At 42.2% G+C, this 24,642-nt stretch overlaps 1 protein-coding gene across 9 annotated transcripts in view; it reads right to left on the minus strand.

Annotated features, from left to right (window-relative positions):
• EFR3A (EFR3 homolog A) overlaps positions 1–24,642 on the minus strand; it is a 189,976-nt gene that overhangs the window by 92,816 nt on the left and 72,518 nt on the right. For 7 of the 9 annotated variants that reach the window (XM_073330113.1, XM_073330112.1, XM_073330111.1 and 4 more), the window contains 4 exons: positions 20,693–20,769; positions 17,582–17,709; positions 16,371–16,521; positions 11,522–11,643 (listed from right to left, as the gene is read on the minus strand). In XM_073330113.1, the coding sequence (XP_073186214.1) occupies positions 11,522–11,643; positions 16,371–16,521; positions 17,582–17,709; positions 20,693–20,769 (478 nt within the window). The remainder of the gene's footprint in view (positions 1–11,521; positions 11,644–16,370; positions 16,522–17,581; positions 17,710–20,692; positions 20,770–24,642) is intronic. The other 2 variants (XM_073330117.1, XM_073330119.1) reach the window with 2 other exon arrangements.

The following is a 24,642-nucleotide window of genomic DNA, read 5'->3' on the forward strand; positions in this document are numbered from 1 at the left end:
AGGGGGCTACGATTCTGAATAATCTATTGTAGGTCTAATTAGGATTCGGTACCAGAAACTAAACCTGTTTCTAGGAGTTATAGGTTAATATAAGAGGTAGAGGCCGCATGTGCAAGTGATTGGGATGCATTTCAAATAGCTAGAGAAATGCACGTTTATTACTTTAGAAGTATAGCGCAGTCTTGTAATTCCAATTTTAAGAAGTCTAGGAATTACAGTTAAAGTGCACTGCATTTTAATATTCCATCATAGCAAGAGTTTCAGTCACATAGTGTCATCTATAACATTAACATTTTTGAAGGGAGATGTTTATTATTCTTTACAGGAAAGTAGCATGACTTAAATCAAGAATGCTCCTTTAATTCTCAGTTATACATCTTTGGTGTTCAATCAAGTTTTGCTCATGTAGTGGTTGTACCAATAATCACCCCTATCAAAGGGTACTTTTAAATTTTACATAGTGAAGACTTGTTCATCTAGAGTGACTTCACTGTCCATCCCAATGGTAAATTTCGTGTTAACTCCTATGATTATCTCTCTCTTTTTTTTTTTTTTTTTATGAAGGAGATGATGAGAACCAAGCTTAAGATTTCTGTACAGACAGGTTTTTTCAATCTTACCCTAAGCCCTGGTCTACACTAGAACTTTAGGTCGAATTTAGCAGCATTAAATCGATGTAAACCTGCACCCGTCTCCTTCAATGTTTGACTCCTTCAATGGAGATGGAGGCAATACGGAAGTAGGTTTTGGGGACGAAGAAGAAGATGATGATGATGAGGTTGTAGATAGCTCAAAGCAAGCAAGCGGAGAAACCGGTTTTCCCGACAGCCAGGAACTGTTTCTCACCCTGGACCTGGAGCCAGTACCCCCCGAGCCCACCCAAGGCTGCCTCCTGGACCCAGCAGGTGGAGAAGGGACCTCCAGTGAGTGTACCTTTTAAAATACTATACATGGTTTAAAAGTAAGCATGTGAAAGGATTACTTTGCCCTGGCATTCGCGGCTCTCCTGGATGTACTCCCAAAGCCTTTGCAAAAGGTTTCTGGGGAGGGCAGCCTTATTGCGTCCTTCACAGTAGGACACTTTACCACTCCAGGCCAGTAACACGTACTCGGGAAACATTGTACAACAAAGCATTGCAGTGTATGTTTGCTGGCATTCAAACAACATCTGTTCTTTATCTCTCTGTGTTATCCTCAGGAGAGAGATATAATTCATGGTCACCTGGTTGAAATAGAGTGCTTTTCTTCAGGGGATACTCAGAGGAGCCCATTCCTGCTGGGCTGTTTGCCTGTGGCTAAACAGAAATGTTCCCCGCTATTAGCCACAGGGAGGGGGGGGCAGGTTGAGGGGGTAGCCACGCAGTGGAAGGAGGCAAAATGCGACCTTGTAACGAAAGCACATGTGCTATGTATGTAAGGTTAACAGCAAGGTTTACCCTGAAAGAGTGTAGCCACTGTTTTATAAAATGTGTCTTTTTAAATACCACTGTCCCTTTTTTTTTCTCCACCAGCTGCATGTGTTTCAATGATCACAGGATCTTCTCCTTCCCAGAGGCTAGTGAAGCTTAGAAAGAAAAAAAAACACACTCGAGATGAAATGTTCTCCGAGCTCATGCTGTCCTCCCACACTGACAGAGCACAGACGAATGCGTGGAGGCAAATAATGTTAGAGTGCAGGAAAGCACAAAATGACCGGGAGGAGAGGTGGCGGGATGAAGAGAGGGCTGAAGCTCAAATGTGGTGGCAGCGTGATGAGAGGAGGCAGGATTCAATGCTGAGGCTGCTGGAGGACCAAACCAGTATGCTCCAGTGTATGGTTGAGCTGTAGCAAAGGCAGCTGGAGCACAGACTGCCACTACAGGCCCTGTGTAACCAACTGCCCTCCTCCCCAAGTTCCATAGCCTCCACACCCAGACGCCCAAGAACGCGGTGGGGGGGCCACCGGCCAACCAGCCACTCCGCCACAGAGGATTGCCCAAAAAAAAGAAGGCTAGCATTCAATAAATTTTAAAGTGCTGTGTAGCATTTTCCTTCCCTCCTCCACCATCCCTCCTGAGCTACTTTGGTAGTCATCCCCCTATTTGTGTGATGAATGAATAAAGAATGCATGAATGTGAAGCAACAATGACTTTATTGCCTCTGCAAGTGGTGATTGAAGGGAGGAGGGGAGGGTGGTTAGCTTACAGGGAAGTAGAGTGAACCAAGGGGCGGGGGGTTTCATCAAGGAGAAACAAACAGAACTTTCACACCGTAGCCTGGCCAGTCATGAAACTGGTTTTCAAAGCTTCTCTGATGCGTACCGCGCCCTCCTGTGCTCTTCTAACTGCCCTGGTGTCTGGCTGCGCGTAACCAGCAGCTAGGCGATTTGCCTCAATCTCCCACCCCGCCATAAACATCTCCCCCTTACTCTCACAGATATTGTGGAGCACACAGCAAGCAGTAATAACAGTGGGAATATTGGTTTCGCTGAGGTCTAACCAAGTCAGTAAACTGCACCAGCGCGCCTTTAAACGTCCAAATGCACATTCTACCACCATTCTGCACTTGCTCAGCCTGTAGTTGAACAGCTCCTGACTACTGTCCAGGCTGCCTGTGTATGGCTTCATGAGCCATGGCATTAAGGGGTAGGCTGGGTCCCCAAGGATACATATAGGCATTTCAACATCCCCAACAGTTATTTTCTGGTCTGGGAAGAAAGTCCCTTCCTGCAGCTTTTGAAACAGACCAGAGTTCCTGAAGATGCGAGCGTCATGCACCTTTCCCGGCCATCCCATGTTGATGTTGGTGAAACGTCCCTTGTGATCCACCAGAGCTTGCAGCACTATTGAAAAGTACCCCTTGTGGTTTATGTACTCGGCGGCTTGGTGCTCCGGCACCAAGATAGGGATATGGGATCCGTCTATGGCCCCACCACAGTTAGGGAATCCCATTGCAGCAAAGCCATCCACTATGACCTGCACATTTCCCATGGTCACTACCCTTGATATCAGCAGATCTTTGATTGCGTTGGCTACTTGCATCACAGCAGCCCCAACAGTAGATTTGCCCACTCCAAATTGATTCCCAACTGACCGGTAGCTGTCTGGTGTTGCAAACTTCCACAGGGCTATTGCCACTCGCTTCTCAACTGTGAGGGCTGCTCTCATCTTAGTATTCATGCGCCTCAGGGCAGGGAAAAGCAAGTCACAAAGTTCCATGAAAGTGCCCTTACGCATGCGAAAGTTTCGCAGCCACTGGGAATCGTCCCAGACCTGCAACACTATGTGGTCCCACCAGTCTGTGCTTGTTTCCTGAGCCCACAATCGGCGTTCCACAGCATGAACCTGCCCCATTAGCACCATGATGCATGCATTGGCAGGGCCCATGCTTTCAGAGAAATCTGTGTCCATGTCCTGATCACTCACGTGACCGCGCTGATGTCGCCCCCTCGCCCGGTATCACTTTGCCAGGTTCTGGTGCTGCATATACTGCTGTATAATGCATGTGGTGTTTAATGTGCTCCTAATTGCCAAAGTGAGCTGAGCGGCCTCCATGCTTGCCTTGGTATGGCGTCCGCACAGAAAAAAGGTGCGGAACGATCGTCTGCCGTTGCTCTGACGGAGGGAGGGGCGACTGATGACACGGCTTACAGGGTTGGCTTCAGCTAAAATCAACGAAGGGGGTGGCTTTACATCAAGGAGTATTTCAGGCAGGACTTCACGGAGGGTTCCAATAAGAAATGGTGCACCTAAGTTATTGTTCTTATTGGAACAAGGAGGTTAGCCTGGCCTCTGATTGATACATGGCTAGATTTACCTCGCTGCACCTTCTCTGTGAGTGACTGCAGTGTGACCTAGAGGAATGAGTCCCCTAGACAGGGGAGGAGGCAAATGAGTACAAAACAAATCTGGTCTATTTCTTGTTTTGATCCACTCCATCTATCTTTTACATCTTTGGCTGGCAGCAGACAGTGCAGAAGGACTGCATGCCATCCACATCTCATGGCTGCTCAGCAGAAGATGGTGCAGTAGAACTGCTAGCCACCCTCATCTCTTGCCTGCCCGGCAGAAGATGATGCAATAGGACTGCTAGCAATCCGTATCGCCTGCCTGCTCACCATAAGACAGTTCAATAGGACTGACTGCAGGACTAAAGAGAATGACCTGGTCAAGTCACTCCAAATTTAGTCCCTGCGCCCATGTCTGCCCAGGCACTCCCAGCCGACGTGGCCAGGAGCACCTCGGACATGACGAGGACGGCTACCAGTCGTACTGTACCGTCTGCTGCCAGAAGGCAATGGGTTGCTGCTACTGTGTAGCAATGCCGTACTGCATCTGCCAGCACCCAGAAGACATACGGTGATGGTTACCTGAGCGGGCTCCATGCTTGCCGTGGTATGGCGTCTGCACAGGTAACTCAGGAAAAAAGGCGCGAAACGATTGTCTGCCCTTGCTTTCACGGAGGGAGGGAGGGAACGGGGGCCTGACGATATGTACCCAGAACCACCCCCGACAATGTTTTAGCCCCATCAGACATTGGGATCTCAACCCAGAATTCCAATGGGCAGCGGAGACTGCGGGAACTGTGGGATAGCTATCCACAGTGCAACGCTCCGGAAGTCGACTCTAGCCTCGGTACTGTGGAAGCACTCCGCCGAGTTAATGCACTTAGAGCATTTTCTGTGGGGACACACACACACTCGAATACATAAAACCGATTTCTAAAAAAACGACTTCTATAAATTCGACCTTATTCCGTAGTGTAGACATACCCTAAGAATCAATTTGGAGATTGAGAATCTGAGTTATACTGTTTAATGTCCTGAAAAAATTGCTAGCTCATTTGCCAACATGAGTAGGAAACTTGTCCTGGAAAGTGGAGTTCTGCAGAATTTAAGCTTTCAATAAAAAAAAAAAAAAAATCCCAGCCTTTTGAGAAGTCACTTTCACAATGATATTGTAAACTGAATTGGATCGATTCAGAGTTACTTCAGGCTGACAGGAAACTTACACATGAAAAATGGAAATTCTTTAAGATCAAAATCCTGCCCCTGAAGGCTGGGAGGAAGGTATACTTCCCCTCTGATCACGGTGGGAGAAGAGCTACTTATTCCAGCACTATGTGGGAGGAAAAAGGCCAGTGGATCTATACAGCAGCACCATAAGCCCAGCCCTCATATCCTTACTGTCACTGTTATGCAGGAAAGCCCCATGAAGCTAAGGCTTTTGTTGTGCTGAAGGAATGTTGTGTTCCATCTTCTGGCATAGTTCCTGCATAGGAGAAAGTCGCAGCTTCCACTAGAAGAGATCTCGTACAACACGCCAAAAAGGGGGCTAGATTTACATCTGAATATTGTAAGCATATCAAATGTATGCTAACCTTGAAATCCTTCTGCATCTTAGTTTTGTCTCAGAAAGACTAGATATTTGGAAGTACTTCATGATTTGTCAAAGTCTGCAGTCTTATGATAACTGTATTAGGATACACACTAGTTTAAAGCTAGGACCTATCCCCGTTCCTGTTGGTGCGAAGAACAAGATTGGAAATTACCAGAGAGTCGTGTTCCAAACCCATCTCTATGATCAGCATGCTTTATGACCTTGTCCAAGTTGATAAGGAAACTAAGACCAAATGCTAATCTTTACAACTCATATGGCACTTTTTACTTAGAACTCAAAGTGCTTTAAGTGTTAACTATTTTTAATGACCATGAACCACTGAAGCTTCTGGGACCCATGTTCTCCCATAAAGATGCACTGTGAGTATGCTTTCCTTAATAAAAATATATAGCTTTCAGATGAATATTTCAGTTATTTCTTACATTATAAACTCCTCTAAGCAAAGAAAGTGTCTTCTGTACTATACCTCGCAGAGTAGGCCTCCACCCAGTGCTGACTAATATAAATATTTAACAACAATTTGGATTTTTACTGTTGAAGGAAAGCTGAACAATGTAATGCATGAAAGTAAGGAAAAATCAATATCGTTATAGGTTGGGATGAACCTTGCTGGTGGGTGTAACACCCACCTTGCATTCAGAATAAATGTGGAGGCCATTACACTCCCTTATGGAACCTGGCAGCTGAAACAACAGTGACCTCTCACCCCAAAACAGAGGCACACCAACACCCAAAACAAAGGAACACGTAGCTGGCTATTATTTTACGAAGGCCACGTATCTGTGAAAGAAACAGAAATACCAGAGAACCTGAGAGAAAGCACAACGAAGCCCCGGACAGCAGCACTGGTAGCACATCATCCTCCTCTTAACAGAAACAACGCACAGGGCCCAAAATTTGGCTAACCTCTAGTGTGAAAAAGGGATAACAATATAGTCGATTTATAAATCACATTCTATAAAAAAAGGTGTCACAAATTCTAATGGGTTTGAGTATTTTCAATAATGCGTATACATAGTTTACACAACAAATGAGAACATTTCACTAGAGGGAGCTAAAGACCAAAAAATGTAGTGTTTATGTAATACTAAAAAACAAATCCATAGTACAATATACTTACATTTTATGAATTAAAGTGTTTTTACACTATTGACATGCTGGCCCCTAAATTACACTAATTTATATACAAAATGCCATCCTTAACCACAGCTTATACTCCCACTACACAAAGTGGACTAACAGTGATCCTGCCAAACAAAGCAGAAAGTGTTATGTTAAGCTGGCAAATCCATTCCTATATCTATTTAAGTTTTAACACACAAAATTCATCACCATGATGTTTATACTTTAGAGAAACTGGCTAAAGGTAACTGTTTGGAAGTTCACTACTGAAAATTCAGCTAAGCTTAGACAGTTTATTTTGTACCATAATATCTTTTTGCACTATTGTAGTAGTAAAGGGTTTTGATTACTTATATAAACTAAATATTTCCTTTGTAAGTGAAGACTTGTTAGAAGGCTACTACTCAGGACTGAAAGGGAACCTGGTGCCCTAGGAAAACCACAATATTAGACTTTCCCCTCCTCCATTACTCAAACAGCTTCATCTCCCTCTTGGAAATGCAGTGGCAGAGGTCTACCCAATTCCCTTCCAGAGAAGCAGAGGCAGAAGCATAGCGCCCTCTTCTTCCCCAACTTGGAGTAGCAGCAGGGATCCCCTTAGAAGCAGCAGGTGTATCAACATGGGTCCCCCTGGCCTCTCTCAGGAGGCAAGAGAGGCCTCAGGTACTTATCTCACCAGCAGAGATTAAACTGCTTAGGTGGGTGGGCCAGGCCCTGCCACACTCTTCTCTGCCATTCTGGTAGGGTGGTGCGACTCGACACCAGTGACTCTTGGAGTTAACCCCCCATTAAGATGCATGGAACAATTCACAATTGTTGTTTGGCAATGAGGCACTTCATTCTATTTGACTAATGTACACATTAAAACCCACTTTGGAGTCTGATTCAAAGAAAACTAAAGGATGTGGCCTATTAAAACAGCAGGACTTTCATAATCAAAAACAAATGTTTGATAAATATATTAAAGATAACTTGAATTTTAAAAATACTGAAAACATGCAGAGCAGAGCTTATTACCACTTCTGTTTAAACATATTTTGTTCTAGATAGTGGCCTCAGAACTAGCTTTTTATGATTGAACAAACCTAGGAAGATACTTTGCATGTGAAACTACTTTGCACTGCAAGTCAGGTAACCCAACGACTCCAGTTTTACTTAAATTCCATCTCCTAAAACCAGTCTCAAGGTGGTTCCAAAAGGCTCACACTTCACATACATTACAGAAAAGCTCATTGCAAGATGAATGGTTACAAACAGAAAAAAATCTATTCATTTGAAAGAAGGAAGTGCCATGATCATCTGATCTTAACAGGTAAAATAAGAACTAAATAATGGCAGTAAGATATAGTTATCAAAGAATATGCTAGTCAATCTGTGCATTTTCCAAGTCACAGTATCCCCAGCTCACGATAGCATTGCTGACCCCTGATGATCACCTTAAAGATGTCAGAGTGCTGCAGGGGTACACAAGTATTGACACTCCAGTCCAGTTTGAAAAGGGTTGACCCTAGGCTTCTAGCAAGATTCTCCCCTTTTCATTCCCTAAATTCACTCCTCCTGTCTAACAGCACTCAAAACCACATTTAGTATGCATCCACAATGTGATTTATTAGTAGGATGCCACTGAAATCCCCAAAATACAGGACATCCAGCTCAGCTGCATGAACTTCTAGAAAGGTGTGGATGCACCTCTGCCAGCATGACCTTGCATGCATGATCCATGTGTCGCCACACCACAGAGAGGATGCCATTTTGCAAAGCACCCTGCCCCTACCAGAGTGAACTTGCAGGCATTATGCCACATGGAAATGCCATTTTGCAGACCATGCTGCCTCACCCCCACCAGCGTAACCCCACGTGCACAGTGCCTACGAAGCCACGTTGGTTGGAGAGGAGCAATGCATTCTGCAAAATGGTGTCCTCCGTGCATCTGCAATGACATCGGACAAAACCACATTCAGTTTTATATCAGTACCAGACAGGACATCAAACTTTACCAAACAAACCAACCAAATAAACGGACTGGTTGGCTTAAAACCGGACAAATGGCCTGCCTACTTATTACCATAGGTGTGGATAATATAAATCAACTACCCCACTATTCCTTAATTATTCCCACCCCAGCCTTTATGCAACTCTCACCAATAGGAAAGATGGGGACCACAGGAACTATATGCCTATGACACTGACCCAGGCCAGATGCTTAGGTAAACAAGCCTCTATACAATATTTAATGAGGTCCTAAAGTGTGCTGGGGGCTTCACAGAAGACAAGACAGAAAGGGTCATGGAATCAGAAAAAGAAACAAAAGGGTCATTCATCATGGGTGATGTCACTGAAGAATAGAGGGGGGAGAGGGCCATAAAGCACCCATATACCACCGTCTTCTAGCAAACCCTTCCCCAGCGATTCACAATTCCCAAATCCTTCCCTCTTTCCCTTAATCCAACAATCAGCAGTCTCTCAGTTGTTCCTGCAAAGGGACCTCTTAAAAGACCCATTCTAAGTAGTGCAGGAGTCTGGATGGAGTTAACACCAAGTCATGTGGAACAGCAGTTTCTGCTTTCAGCCAGGAAAGAGAATGTTATTTTATTCTAATTGTACAAATATTAAAAAAAATAAAAAAATTTTTACTTTGCCCCATTTCATCTCCCAAGTCTCATTTTCTTGTTATCCACTACAGTAATAAGTGTACTCAGAGAAAGACTGTGGATGCAGCAATGTTGGACCATTTCCTCCAGGAACAAAGGAGGACATTACAGCTAAAGCATAGGATACAGTCAGGAGATTTGGGGTCCATTCCTGGCTCTGCCACAGAATTCCTGTATGACCATGGGTGACTCACTTAATCTCTGCCTCAGTAGCTTTGTATGAAAACAGAAGTAATATTTACCTCTTACAGAGATGTTAAGAGGTTAAATTAAAATGTCTTTAGATTCTTGTATGCAAGGTACTACAGTATGTAAAATACAAAGCGTTTTTACCATTCACTAGATTATCACTTTCAGATGGCCAAGCCTCATGAACTATATAACCCTAGTAAGACTAGTATAATATTACATATAGGATTCATAACACATACAGAGCAATGTTTATTTGGGATTTTTTTTCTTCATTGGGAATTATATTTCTATAAGCTTATTTCACAGATGGAATTGATTTCCCTTCTTGGGAATTTTATTTCAAGTATGGGACAGAGAAAGACAACATTCTGTGACACTATTCATTTGCCTTTGAGACAAAGGCAGCAGCATGCAGTGTCTGTCACATTCAGCGGCTGGGTAAACAGTGTAAGGCAATCTTTTTGCATAAGTGTTTCAGGCCCAGGTATATTTCAGTTGTATTCCTTGGAGATTTCCTGAACTGACCTTAACTTAAAATGAGGAAACTGTGGAAAAGTCTGATTCATCTCCCTCTCCCTACAATATTGATGCTCCTTTGTACTGGATATGTACTTCCATCAGATGTGTCCTTTAGCTCAACTTTGTCCAAGTTGTTGCAGTCACTTGGCTCCTACATAAGTGGCTGAAATCAATGAGACAGTTGTGTGGAGGGGAGAGGCTGAAGCATTGACAATCTTCGGCACAAGAAGCACTAATAACGGTGTCAGTGACAATGCTTTGTATGACAAAGGAGCCAAGAGGTACAGGAGTTCATCTGGAAGTGGTTGATTGCACCAAGAGATTTAACAGTCTCCAACAGAGCAGTAGGTAGAGCCATCCCTTGGTAGAATGAATCAGGGCAACCACCCCAGGCCCTTCACTTTGGGGGGGTAGGGGGGGGCCTGTATGTCGATAAAAAATGGGACTGTCCCGATATTTAGCCCTTTGCCCCGCATCCCAACTGATGTATGATCTGGACACCATTTATTCAGATATTCAGATAAGGAGGCGAGTGGGGAGGTGAGGTGGGAGACAGGTGAGCAGGCGGGGCGAGGACGGGAATGGGGAGGCAAATGGCAGTTGGGTGGGGGGGTAAGGAGGCAGGCAGGTGGCAAGGAGGAGAGTGGTGGTCGGGCAGGGTACCAGCCAGACTGCAGGGAGGCGAGCGATGGGCAGGCAGGTGAGAAGGCGAACAGGTGGACAGCAAGGAGAATGGCGGGCAGGCGGGGGGGAAGCGCACACTGGATAGATAGCGAGGAGACTAGCGGGGAGGTGAGCAGTTGGCAGGGGGGTGAGGAGGCAAGCAGGTGGATGGCGAGGAGAGCAGCAGGTGGATTTGTCTCGGGCCCCACCGCCAACCAAGGACAGCCCTGGCAGTAGATAAGTGCTGAAGGAAGTGTAATCAACAACATACTAGTTCTTGAAGAAGTTAGGAGTCCAAGGGTATGCTTATACTTCAATCAGGAGGTCTAACTGCAGCTTGTGTAGGCATTCCTGAGCGAGTTTTAATCTAGCTAGCTCTAGTACCAATAGCTAGGTAGCATGGGCTTTGGCGTGGGTTATTCAAGCCTGCCTGGGACCCTGGGTTCTTACTCAGGTGGCTAGCTCACTCGGATGCAGCTTCACTAGCTTGTGTATGCTTATATGTGCTGTAACCACACTTCCGATTGCAGTGTAGACATCTCCTTAGAGTCTTGCACAATAGCACACTGTGTACATCTGTAAATACACTCTGTTTAAAAAGCATAATGAGAATGGATGAATAACGGACATAGCAAACAGCACTTTTTTCCTGTTTACCATTTACAAGCCCAATCATACACACACTTGCACATGAGTAACCCTGCTCATGTGAGTAGCGCCACTGACTTCTCATGCGACTCATATGGTTGTAGGCTTGGCCCTGTGTCCCTTAATATATATGATGCAATCTTGCAGCCCTTGTTCAAATAAAACTTAACTACACTGAGAGTTTTAACTGAGTAAGACTTGTAGTATGAGGCCTATTTTCCTGAAATATTGTACAGGTTCTAATGTTATTTCCTTGAATGATCACCGAATGTTACAACAATTGTATACTTCTCTTCTGCTTTAGTTTTTAACAGAGTACATAGCAATACAATATAAACGGGCACTTACTCAGTTCGTGTTTCTGGATCACTGTGACAGGAATGACACATGGCACTAAATCGAGAAACAAAAAAGTCATAGCGTCTGTGATATGAAGGGGTGTCTTCCTCAATGTTGGCAAATTTGACAAACTAGGGGACAAAAAAAAAAAAAAAAGCATGGTTAGAAAACTCTTTGTAACAAAAGTTTCCAAAAAGAGAACTAGATGGCTTTTTAGTTTCTAACTCCAGAACTTTCAAAAGTGGCTGTTCAATTTTTAAATATTTGACTTGGTAAACATTAAACAGAAAAAAGAATCCTCATGTTGCAATGCAGTGTAGAATATTGTTGCACAATAAGAGCAAAATTAATAATTTATCCTAATTTATTTGGTTACTCTAGTAAAACAAAAAGGAAACACGCAAGGTGGGGAGAAAGTAAATAGGCCTTGCCCTAAGGTTCCCCAGAAAAATATCAGCCCTGCTCAGAAAACTGGTTTGCAGTTGGACTATAGATCCTAACTGATTTTTTCTTCATTTGGATTAATGTGCTTAGCTAATGGATTTTTTTTTAAGTGTTCTGATGTAATTTTACACTATTTTATAAAATCTGTGAAGACCAAGACAGCTGGTCTTGCAATCTAATGGTAGGTCAAAAAGCTATACAAAAGTGATCAGTTTTGTTCACAAGCCTGTTCTCCAGGCCAGCAGAGGCCAAAGGCATTGTGTAGGCCATGAGATCAGAGCCTCGAGGTGGGGGGGGGGGGAAGTAGAGACCTCATGTTGCCACAGGTGATTCACTTTGGTTTACATGGAGCAACACTGGCAGGCTGTAAAAGGAACTGCGTTAACCCTCAACAGCTAGAATAAGGACAGTCACAAATATTTCCTTTGAAAGAGTGAATATCCATGGGAGATCCTAGAGGACTCTTCCTCTCCAACCGTGTGAAGTCAGTATTGCCAACCTTGAGCATTTAAACACATGTCCAGCCCAAAAAAACATGATACAAAAGAGTCATGAGTTTTAAGCCAAAGTAATAAATGTTGGGTTCTTTTTATCTGCAGTCTGGTTAAGTTTGAGGCTTTAGGATGCACCAGCTTCACATTTCTAACCTTTTCTCTGTAACGATGAAGGTTAGAAAAAAATTAAAATGAAAGCTGAGATTGTCATACCATCTCTTGAATCCAGCTAGTAGGGGTTTAAATATATCAAATGTCATAAGATTCACCACACAAAAAAAATCACGAGAGTTGGCAACACTGTTTTATCCTAATAAAAGAAGGTTAAACTGCAGTACATTTTATTTTCAAAAGCTGTTCCATTAGCAGCTGCATTATTTCAAAGTGATCTAAATGCAATTGCATGAAATAGAGCATACCTTGTGGCGCGTGAACATGTAAAATTGAAACAAAGTGTTGTATCATAACATTTTTTGGGGAAAAAAGGCATCTACCCATCAAACAACCTCACAAAGCTGCTTGCCAGGTTGAACAGTCTATCTAAACTGTGTACCAAATAATGGCATCTCCTATTGCTCAGTAGCATTTGAAACAGAAATTAACAAGCAGCATTCAATTCACAAAAATTCACAGACTTAAGCAGAATTTCCCTAATGCCTCATGGTTTGCACAAAATGCTTTGAACATTATAAAAGTAAAAAACATTCATAAATGATACAGGATAATGCTGAATGTTACCTAATGTTATTTGCAACTTTCAAACACTAAACTATCAAATCCATTAGTAGCCTCACTGAGTAGGGTTGACAGTGTTTTTATCCTATACAATGCTATACAATTACTGGCTATAAAAATCAACATTTGCTACAACAAAGAAGAGTTCTTGACTCAAAAGAACATGTGAGTGATGTGACCCAGATGATATTTGTATGGCTTTTGCACTAGAGAGAGATGCTGAAGAAGCCTCAGGAGATAACAGACCCCCACAAATTTAGTTGCTTACATAAAAATATTGGTTTAAAAAAGGAATGGAACAGGTCAGACCGGAGAAAAAGCTCTTGATGCCACATCTAAGAATTCAAACTGTACATCTGACAAGAAATTAGTATCTTTTTAGCATCTAGATGGACTTTTGGTCTGACCCAGTGTGACCATTTTCTTATGTTCTTATCTCAAAGTCCCCAAATGAGCCAAACTTGAAGACAGAGTTGACACTTCTTTACAGATCACCAAGCACAGTCTAGAGCAGTATTTCTCAATGACCAGTCTGTGGACTGGTGCCAATACCTGAGATCTCCCTGATACAGTTTAGGAAGGCAGCAAGTCAGTACCTGGTATCAAAAAGGATGAGAAACACTGATCTAGCGCATCCCTTCCATCATGGTCCCTGAACTTTAGAACTGGCCTGTATCAACAGGTCATCCAGATATGACTGGAAAAGCCATGTGGAATCTGCAGCAGTCACTACCATGATATTTTATATTTTTAAAATTCAGGGGCATTGTACAAACTTAAAGGTGAGAGCTCTGTATTTGAGGGAGATATAATGAAACCATTACCATTCATTATCTTCCTCTGCCCTGCATCTTTTCTCCTGTTTCCTCTGCAACATCAGTTCCGTACCCAACAACGTCGCTGCCATTTTACCTACTGAGAGCTGTAGTTCCAGTTTAAATTTAGCAGATTTCTAACAACTATATTCTAAGTATCACTGAAATAGCTGACTCTAAATTCTGAGATACTGTACAAAACTGTTCTTCCTGGAAGCAGAATACACTGGGTTGTCACATGGTAAGAAAGTGAATAACAATCAAACCAATGTTCTAAAGTCTATTGCCACTCATTTGTCTGAAGGAGAACAGCCCACAGACACTCATTGTAGAACATAAGTAATAGAGAAAAGGTTTCTCTTGATACACTATTTTATAAAAATTTTTTTAAAGCTTTCCTCTTTCTAAGGGCTTCAGAAATAGGCTTCAAATACCTGCTGTCCTACTGTTCATTTCATAGCATTGCTAATTATGTGGCAGTGTAATTAATTAGGTTCTTGTCTTCAAAATGGGTTTTTTAGACAAATCAATCTTCTACAGTTTAATGAACCATGAAGTTCAGGAAAGAGGAAAAAAGGAAGACATCATCATTTTAACATGTTCACAAATGTTCAAACATCTTCAGAGCCTATTCAAGTGATTTGACCAGATCCATTCTTATGTAGAAGTTTAATAGAACTGAAGCAAAAGGTACCTACAATTCATGGCAGTTTAAATTTTACTAAAAGGTACTAAAAGCTAGAGTTAAAAGTTTCACAACTTTAAAGTATCAACAATAACACTCTCCTATAAATGTAAGAAATATAAAAGGCTTTTGGTTTTGTGGTGCATGATACACCTTCTATGGAGGACAGAAGAGGGGGTTATATCGTTCGGATGACTTCTCTCTCTCAGGCCTTGTCTACACTGCAAACTTAAGTCTATGGAAGCTGCCTTAAATAGACATAATAAATAGATGTAATAATCGATACTACCAGGTCCCTTCCACTGACGTAAGTTGCCTGTAAAAGCAATTTCATTACTCCATCTCTTAATTTGATATTGATGGGTCAACAGAGAGGTAGCGCAGACACACCTTTGTGTAGTTTGACTCAAATGGCCCCCAGGAGGTGTCCCACAATGCTCTGCTGTGACTGCTCTGAACATCATTTACAACTTCACTGCTCAGCTGCTAGGCATTGATTCTGCCCAAGACATCCCATTTATACCATGAACTGCATGCGATTCACAGTGGTGACCCCACTACACCCCCACAAACACAGTGTGGACATCTCCCAGGAGTATGAGTCCTGGGCCACCACAGGCAACAACAAGGACAACATTTTGGAGGAGGAGGAGCGAGTCCAGAGGATTTCACTCTCTGAGAAACTGGACATGGAGAGCATCCCAGAGGAGCCACACAGGAAAAGATGCTGTGGATTATGAAGGTCCAATCAGAGATGTTGAGATATCTGGTTGAGCTTCAAGAAAAGCAGATTGAGGCTAGACTCCATCTGGAGGCCTTGCAGAACTGCCTGGAAGCATCACCCTGTTCACAATACCCCTACCCCAAATGTTCCAGGAGGCAGGGGGAATTCAGCATCCGTTCCACTCAACACCAGGGGAGGACGCACAGAACTAAAGGAGCCCATTCCTTGGGCTTTGCTTTCGAAAAACAATCTGACTTGCTTGGTTTCTCCCCTACCAATTTTATCAGTCAGACTTAGTTTCCCGTTCTGTTTCTTTGTGTGTATACAATAAAAGTAAACACGTTCAGAAAGAAAGGTTCTTCGTTTATTTTAATCATGGGAGTTTGGGCTGGGTACAGGAAAATCGATGCAATGGAGGGGATGGTAAGGGAAGGCAGAATGCAGATAACCGGCAAATATTACTGTGGCTCATTACTGAAATGGGCTTTCAAAGCCTCCCAGAGATGAAGAGGTCCTTGCTGGGCTCTTGTTGCCCTGGTATCTGGCTGTTCAAAATTAGCTGCCAAACTATCTGTCTCCATGCCCCACGCCTGGGGAAACTAAGCAGAATCTACTTTACAGTGAAAACAGAGGAAGACTGGATGGACCCCGTAAAGGGAAAAAGACCAAATAAAATTAGTTGTATTCATGAGTAAGGCATTCACCTCCAACTTTTACTATGAAAATCATTTTATACTTTTAATAGGATAAATATCCATAGATAAGGATTATTTTGACAGTTAAGCTGCTTATAGATACATTCATATGGGTCATACAGGAACTAACTACATGCAATCTCAGGCTTTCATTATGTTTTTTCCTTTGATTGTCATGCCAGATGTTCAGCTGGTATTCAGTCTCTCACCACCTCCAATCTTCTATGAACTTGATTCAGATTTGGGTTAGCAAACTGTTTACTCACTGAATTGGTTCCAAGAACTTGCAGCTTTGGTTCCCCTGACTCTAGCAGCTTGGCCACCATCTGAAGGAAACTTTCCACAAATGGTTTAATGCTTTGAGAATGGCAAGCCATTAAAAGTTGGTCCAGTGCCTCCATGGCAATTAAAACATACCTGAAAGCAAATGGAGAAGAGATCCATACAGATGCACATTGTGTCATATTTACCTTGGCCCAAACTTTTACATGCTTTTATTTAAGCCCATATTACAAAAACTAAAAAAAAAAAAAAAGAAATGTATATGTCAGATAGGTGTAAGGCACATCACCTTAATATTCTCCACTTATTTCAGAAGTATATTTTTCAAAACAAATCAAAGCAGGTAAAGATTCCTTGGTATTCCTGTAGAAATATTTTTTAATCTTATTTTTTCCTACTTTTTATTTTATATTAAAGGCACCACTCTTCCAGTCAGGAGAGGGCTTTCAGCCTACCAAAATCCCAGTATGACAAGACAGCAATGTATCTAAACTTCCATAGTTTAAGGAGACATCTCAATCTACACAGAGCGTGTTAGTGAGAGGGAAGAGTGCTGATCAGGAGATGTGTTTACTGTCACTCACATACTGACCGTTTCCATAAAAAAAATTCGTAGTTGTTTTTACATCTGTACCCCTTTATCTTCAACAATAACTGCCAGGCAGCAACATTCTCTTCCAATTCCATGTGTTGTCTGTTTCATTTTTTTAATCTCTTAACTTTATGGTCTCTTCCTATCTCTATTTTCATTATATACTCCTCTCCCCTATTCCCTCTTTGGGAAAATACAGGAAAGACCATTTTCAACCTTTTCCCCTGGGGTCAGGAGGATTAATTTAGCTCAAGTATTAAGGACAATCACCTGTGAAGTCAGACAATTAGCTTATAACACAATTATAGCTCCAACAGAAGAACTGAAGGATATATTAAAAGAAAACACTCTTAGTATACTGGGAAATATGTCCTGCTGAGTCTAGAAGTTTGATTTGTAAATCCAGGTCATTTTCACATCCAACATTACCTATAACTTCATAATTCACTTTACTTTCAATATATTTTGGCTATTCCCTGCCCAGCAGCATGAACAATATCCAAGGTTCTGACTCTATATGTCTTGTAGACTGAACCAGAATAATGATGGGGAAAAACAGCTAACTTTCAGCTTCAGTATTTATGCAGTGACCGAATCCCTTACCCATAGCGATGTCTCACAACATCTCTGCTCAGTCTCTCTGCTAGGTAAGCTCCAATTCGATCCAGCTTCTCTGGTGCAGAAACTGCATAGAAAGTCAACTTCTCCATATCAGCTTTAACAAGACCATCCTAGGAATACCACAGAGATTGTTTTTTAATTCATAGTAATAGTTTTAAGCTTCTGAAGTATCTTTCACTTTTCCAATTCAAATCACAGGTTTGGGGCTAATACAAAGTAGAATATGCCATTTTGCTAGAATATGTTAAATTATTCATTAACAAGCTTGTCCAGGGCCTAAAATACATAAATGGCAAAGTAAAAGATTAAGCCCAGTACTTCTCAGAGAAGTGTGCGGTCAGTGTTCCCCCTTCCTTCTAACAGAGGCAGATTATAGGTGAGCTGTGACATCTTTCTTCAGACATACTATTTTTCCAAAGTCCAATTTCTGTTACTTAAGTAAGAGTCCTTCAAAAAGCCATTAATTACTTCAATAAAACACTTCAGAAGTGAGTGTGTCACGTTAATCCTTTCAGGCTAAAATTGTTTTTATATAACTGAAATTGCAGTCTAAATGTTTCATTGCTCCAATATCATGCCTTAACAGTTCTGACTCTTCTCTGTACAAGGCCACTGCTTTCATATTTGTCTGTATTACAGCTGGTGTTTAAGGAGCTGAAGCCATCTGATATTTCTAACTATCAAAGTACCAGCTACAGTTATTGACATACAAAGAGCACTCAGCATTATCACAGGTTAATTTTTAGAGCTGAGATGGAACAGGGATTAAAATATATTGCTCATTTGAATAACCAATCACAGCTGGTAGACAACATACATTTTTCTTAATTTTTTTCAATGGAAAAAGGGTTATTCACGAATTATTTTTTCCCCAAAGCTTTTTGTCCAGTTCTCTCACTGACATCAAGGTAAAAGTCTAGCCGCTATCAGGGTCTCAGCCCCTTCAACCAGAAGCTTCAGTCCTCTTCCACTAGAGTAACATCTTTAAAATTGTGGTTCCTTTTTGTACACCAGCATCAGCTTCAAGGGGAGAATGACCTGATCATTGCGCAGGAATTTTTCTTCACTTCTTCCACACTTTGATAATTTCATATTTAAATAAACTGGAGAATATAGGGATCAATAACTATGGAAGAACATACAGTAATGGTGATTAGATATGCCACATTGTAACCCTGAAAGTGATAACTACATTCCTGCAGTGCTACTGGTGCAGTAAGTTGTACTCTTGTTGAAGTCCCTTTCCTGGCTGCGTCACTGATCTGTGATTGTCTACTATCATCCAACTTATTTTACACTATAAAGCAGTTTAACCGGCAGTTCAGCAAACAGCATAGTTTTTAAACAATATTTCAGATTCATTCATTCAAAACTCACAATTTAAGTCAAATATTAATTATATAAAAGAAGAGTATTTTCTCTCAAAGTCTCACAAGAATGATTCACTTATGTGTGAACAGTCACAGGAGAAAATGTCCATGATATATTAAATGGATCATTAGAAAAAGAAAAATCTTTAGTATCAAGATGTCCCAGAGGTCTAAAGAGATCACAGTTAGATGCCATGCAATAATTAACATTTTACCATGCAAAATTAGGCCTACCACCATCTGCAGTGTCATACATTGTGGGCTGGACAATATCCTGCCCTCCCTCACCTTGTGCACCGACCAGCACAATAGGAAAGTCTGACAGATTGCTGCAACAGGGCTGCTTTTGAGAGCACACACAGCACTACTAGTACAACTTTAGATGTTCAGAAACGTTTCTCTATAGCAGCATAGGCGCCGACTCCATGGTGCTCCAGGGCTGGAGCACCCAGGGGGAAAAACTGGTGGGTGCTCTGCACCCACCGGCAGCCAAGCTCCCCGCCCCAGCTCACCTCACCTCCTCCCCTGAGCGCACCACATCTCCACTTCTCCTCCCAGCGCTTGCCGCCACAAAACAGCTGTTTCACAGTGTAACAAGCTGTGGGAGGCAGGGGGGAGGAGTGGGAACGCGGCACACTTGGGGAGGAGGCGGAAAGAGGCAGGGTCGGGGCGGGGATTTGGGGAAGGAGTCCAATAGTAGTAGGGAGGGGGCGGAGTTGGGGCCGGGACTTTGGGGAAGGGGTTGGAATAGGGGTGGGCTGGGAGTCGAGCACCCACCGGCACCAGGAGAAGTTGGTGCCTATATATACGACTAGTACCAAACTTGTTTAAAGAAGTATTTGGTTTCTATGACTGTATATAGAAAACAGACCATCAGTATCACCCTCTCATAGGTAGACAGAATTTATTTCTGAATGACTATTTTCTCTGAAAAAAAAAAAATCCATGCTTTGAAGATATCAGATCCACAGAAAAGAACAACTCTCCCCTGCAGCCGATATTTTACAAAACTTAGGTAGCTAGCCCACAGTGATAATAGTGGACCTTCTAGGAAGAACACACATGCTGCACGTTCTGCCTCATACATATGCCAGACCTACACACACAACTCCAAACTGTTCATAGCCTTCATTTTTAAGAAAAAAGAAAAAGGTAGTACAAATCTGGTAAGACATTGAAAGTGATCTTCCACCATTTAAAGAAACTCTGGATTAGTTTCAAACATTCAGCTGTATTAGATATTTAGCATCATCAGTACTTAACACTCAGGAAGGAACTATATTTTCAAGTAACATGGCATGAAAGAGTTTGTACTATGTGGATCCAAATGAAGTCACAATAAACCAATACATATGGACAACTAAAGATGAAAAACAATTGGCTCATCATCCATTGGTTAAACCAAACTATATACTTCAAAAAGACAGAAAACTAAGAAGTGCTAGGCACACAGAGAAAAGCAAATACGTTCAAACTTGTGGTCATATCTGAACAAAAATTCTGTTTAATATTAAATATTTGTGGTCCAAACAGTTGGATTACAATTTTGCAGATTTCTCTCTTACTGAAGAATGCTCTAGCAGATTAAAATTTGAATGCCTTTCGTTCTCCAAAAAGTATGTTAAAAGTTACAAAATATTACTATTTCTGTTACAATAATATTTTAGTAAATGAAGATTCAAATTAAGAATTCTGGTTAAAGTTTAATTAAATCATTTCTTACTTTGGGGTCTTCGGGGAATATGTTATCCACCAGACGTTTGTAACGAGGGCGCAAAGCAGCACAGCAACAGCATACTCCTAGAAAAACATTTGCCAAAAAACAGGTTATTAGAAGGTGAATGTTTTAGAAGCTGTATAGAGTCATTTAAGAGAGGAAGAGTACAAGCAAATGTTACGTGGACAGACCCAGGTCATCGGTGAGACCGAACCTGGGACCTCTGAAGCTTAGTGCCTGAACCTCTACTATATGAGCTAAAAGAAACATGGCTCTTCGCTAATGCTGTAGCAGACTCAATCTCTATGTAGCCTTGATGCCACTACAGGGGGACAGAGCACCATACCCAGGAGGATGTAGGTTACACATACAGGGAAGAAGTTAAAGGGTAACTATACTCTGCAACCTCACTTTCTAGAAAAAGGTCATTTGTGGAAATAGAGTTAAAACAAACAAAAATTAAATATTATAATATAGCTAATTTTTTGCACACCTTCCCATGTTTTCCTTAGGAAGCAGTATCTGTCAGAAAGATAACAGGCAACAATTCCACCAGAAGATGATGTGCATTGGCATAAAGACTTGTAGAATATGGGCCTATCCTACTCCAGGGCCTGAAAGTTAAAAACTTCCATCTGTAGAAGTGGGACAAGACACAACATCTGGGTAAAACAGCGGCAGTCAAGCAGCGAAACCACCTCCTCACAGTAACATCTTGATCTGCTGCCAGGAGGGAGCAGTGGCAGTTTCCTCCCTAAATCTGCCTTTTAGAACTGCAGTTTTTCCTCCAACAGCCAGTAAGTGAAGGAGTGGACCGTGGGGAAAGTTAGAACTTCCTACACTCACAGATGAAAGCATCTCCAGGAGAAGCAGAGAGATTACAACTAGCAGCTATTATCTCTGCAGCAGGAGAGGGAAGCTACTCAGCTAGGGGGGCAAATTCCACTATTCACCACTTTTTCAGCCCCAGTGCAGTTGACCCCCAAAGACTGAAAGGAAGAATATGATGTTTTTCCGCATTCCCAGGTTATAAGCGCTTGTCTACACTTACATTTTATAGCGCTCTAACTTGCAGACTCAGGGGTGTGAAAAATCACCCCCCAAGCACAGCAAATTTGAGAGCTTTAAAGCGCTAGTGTGAACAGTGCTCAGAACTATTCCCCTCATGGAAGTGGATTATCAGGAGCGCTGGGAGAGCTCTCTCTCAGCACTCACGCGTGACTAGAGTAGACATAGCCTAAGACAGGTGCTGTTCTTCCCTACTATATCCCCAATCATCAAGCCACTATTTTATAAAATAAATATTCTAGTATTACTACATATTTAGTATCCCTTCCTAAAGTTTATGGCAAAACATACTTAAATATTTTTATATTTCAGGATTTACTGCAATTCCTTTGTTATTAGGGAACAGATACTGTCCTCTTGTTTGTCTGAAGACTTTTAGTGCATGTTACATGAAAATACAACAGGGAACTGTTACACTCTGTATCCCATATGACACCCTGTACCCTATAATCAGCACTTTTATATGGTTATATATTTTGTATAGGGCTGTCAAGCAATTAAAAATTAATCGTGATTAATCGCGCAATTAAAAAAATTTTAATTAATCACACTGTTAAACAATAGAATACCATTTATTTAAATATTTTTGGATGTTTTCTACATTTTCAAATACATTGATTTCGATTATAACATAATACAAAGTGTACAGTGCTCAATTTATATTCATTTTTATTACAAATATTTGAACTGTAAAAAACAAAATAGTATATTTCAATTCACCTAATACAAGTACTGTAGTGCAATCTCTTTATAATGAAAATTGAACTTACAAATGTACAAAAAAAACTGCATTCAAAAATAAAACAATGTAAAACTTTAGAGCCTACAAGTCCACTCAGTCCTACTTCAGCCAATCGCTCGGACAAACAAGTTTGGTTAAAATTTGCAGGAGATGGCACTTCTTGTTTACAACATCACCTGAAAGTGAGAAGAGGCGTTCACACGGCACTATTGTTACTGGCCTCATAAGATATTTACATGCCAGATGCACTAAAGATTCATATGTTCCTTCATGCTTCAACCGCCATTCCAAAAGACATGTGTCTATGCCAATGGCAGGCTCTGATCGATAACAATCCAGAGCAGTGTAGATTGACATGTTCATTTTCATCATCTGAGTCACATGCCACCAGCAGAAGGCGGATTTTCTTTTTTGGTGGTTCAGGTTCTGTAGTTTCCGCATGGAAGTGTTGCTCTTTTAAGACTTCTAAAAGCATTCTCTACACCTTGTCCCTCTCACATTTTGGAAGGCATTTCAGATTCTTAAACCTTGGGTCCAGTGCTGTATCTATCCTTAGAAATCTCACATTGGTACATTCTTTGTATTTTGTCATATCTGCTGTGAAAGTGTTCTTAAAGCAAACACGTGCTGGGTCATCATCCGAGACTGCTATAACATGAAATATATGGCAGAATGCAGGTAAAACAGAACAGGAGATATACAATTCTCCCCCAAGGAGTTCAGTCACAAATTTAATTAACGCATTTTTTTTTAACAAGCATGTCCTCTGGGATGGTGGCCCAAGCATGAAGGGGCACATAAATGTTTAACATATCTTGCAACGCTGGCTACAAAAAAGTGCCATGCAAATGCCTGTTCTCACTTTCAGGTGACACTGTAAGTAAGAAGCAATCAAAAGTATCTCCCGTAAATTTAAACAAACTTGTTTGTCTTAGGCCTGGTCTACAGTATGCGGTTATTTTGGAATTAGCCGAGTTACCTCGAAATAAAACTGGTTCCGTCCAGACGACCAAACCAGTTTTTTCGATTTAAAGGGCTGTTTACTCTGATTTCTGTACTCCACCTCGGCAAGCAGAGTAGCGCTAAAATTGAGATTGCAGTTCCGGGTTATGGGTACTGTAGATGCAATTCGACGATATTGGCCGCCGGGAGTTATCCCAGAATGCTCCCTTGTGAACATTCTGGACAACACTCTGAACTCCTATGCACTAGCCAGGTAGGCAGTAAAAGCCCCAGGAACTTCTGAATTTCCTGTTTGGTCCCCATCAGCACAAGTGACCATCAACACAGTCCACCATTACAGGCGACCATGCAGAGTCCACCATCTCAAGAGACCACACAGTACCAGATTCACAGACGAGCTCCAGCATGGTTCGAACTGGAGGTACTGGATCTCATTGCATGTTGGGGAGACGAATCTTATGGCAGAACTACATTCCAAAAAAAAGGAACGCAAATACGTACGCTAAAGTCTCCAGGGCCATGATGGAAAGACGCTAGTCCAGGGACACAGAACAGTGTCGTACAAAAATCAAGGAGCTCAGGGCAAGCGTACCAAAAAGCCAGGGAGGCATACAGGCGCTTTGGGTCACAGCCCCATACATGCCGCTTTTACCATGAGCTGCATGCTATTATGGGTGGTGACGACACCACTACCCCACCACTGTCCATGGACACCTGCAGGGGGGAGTAGCACGGAGCGAGGAATATGACTTTTTGGTGAACAAAGAGGAGGAGGAGGACAGTGCACAGGCAGCAAGTGGGGAATCTGTTTTCCCCCATACCCAGAAACTACTTTTAACGCTGGAGCCAATAGCCTCCCCCAACTCCCAAAGCATGCTCCCGGACCATGACCCTGGAGAAGGCACTTCCAGTGAGAGAGAGCTTGATCGGAGCCATGAGAAGGGGGGAAACCCAGTGGCACTGGGCTGTTCACGTTTAGTTTAAAGGGCTCATCCCTGCTCAGAGCCTCATCGGAGCCCCGCGGTGGGAGGGGAGTGTCGGGGCGGGGGAGGGCGTTGTGTGATGCGATCATCCCAGAGAGCCCACAGGCTGTCTGCAAGCTGAATTCTGTTGCCTGGCCGCTGCCTGCAAGCTGAATTCTGTTGTCTGGCTGCATGTGATGGCTTACTCACACCAATGTGGC

The sequence above is a fragment of the Lepidochelys kempii genome, chromosome 2, assembly GCF_965140265.1.
Source record: "Lepidochelys kempii isolate rLepKem1 chromosome 2, rLepKem1.hap2, whole genome shotgun sequence".
Classification (NCBI taxonomy): Eukaryota; Metazoa; Chordata; order Testudines; family Cheloniidae; genus Lepidochelys; species Lepidochelys kempii.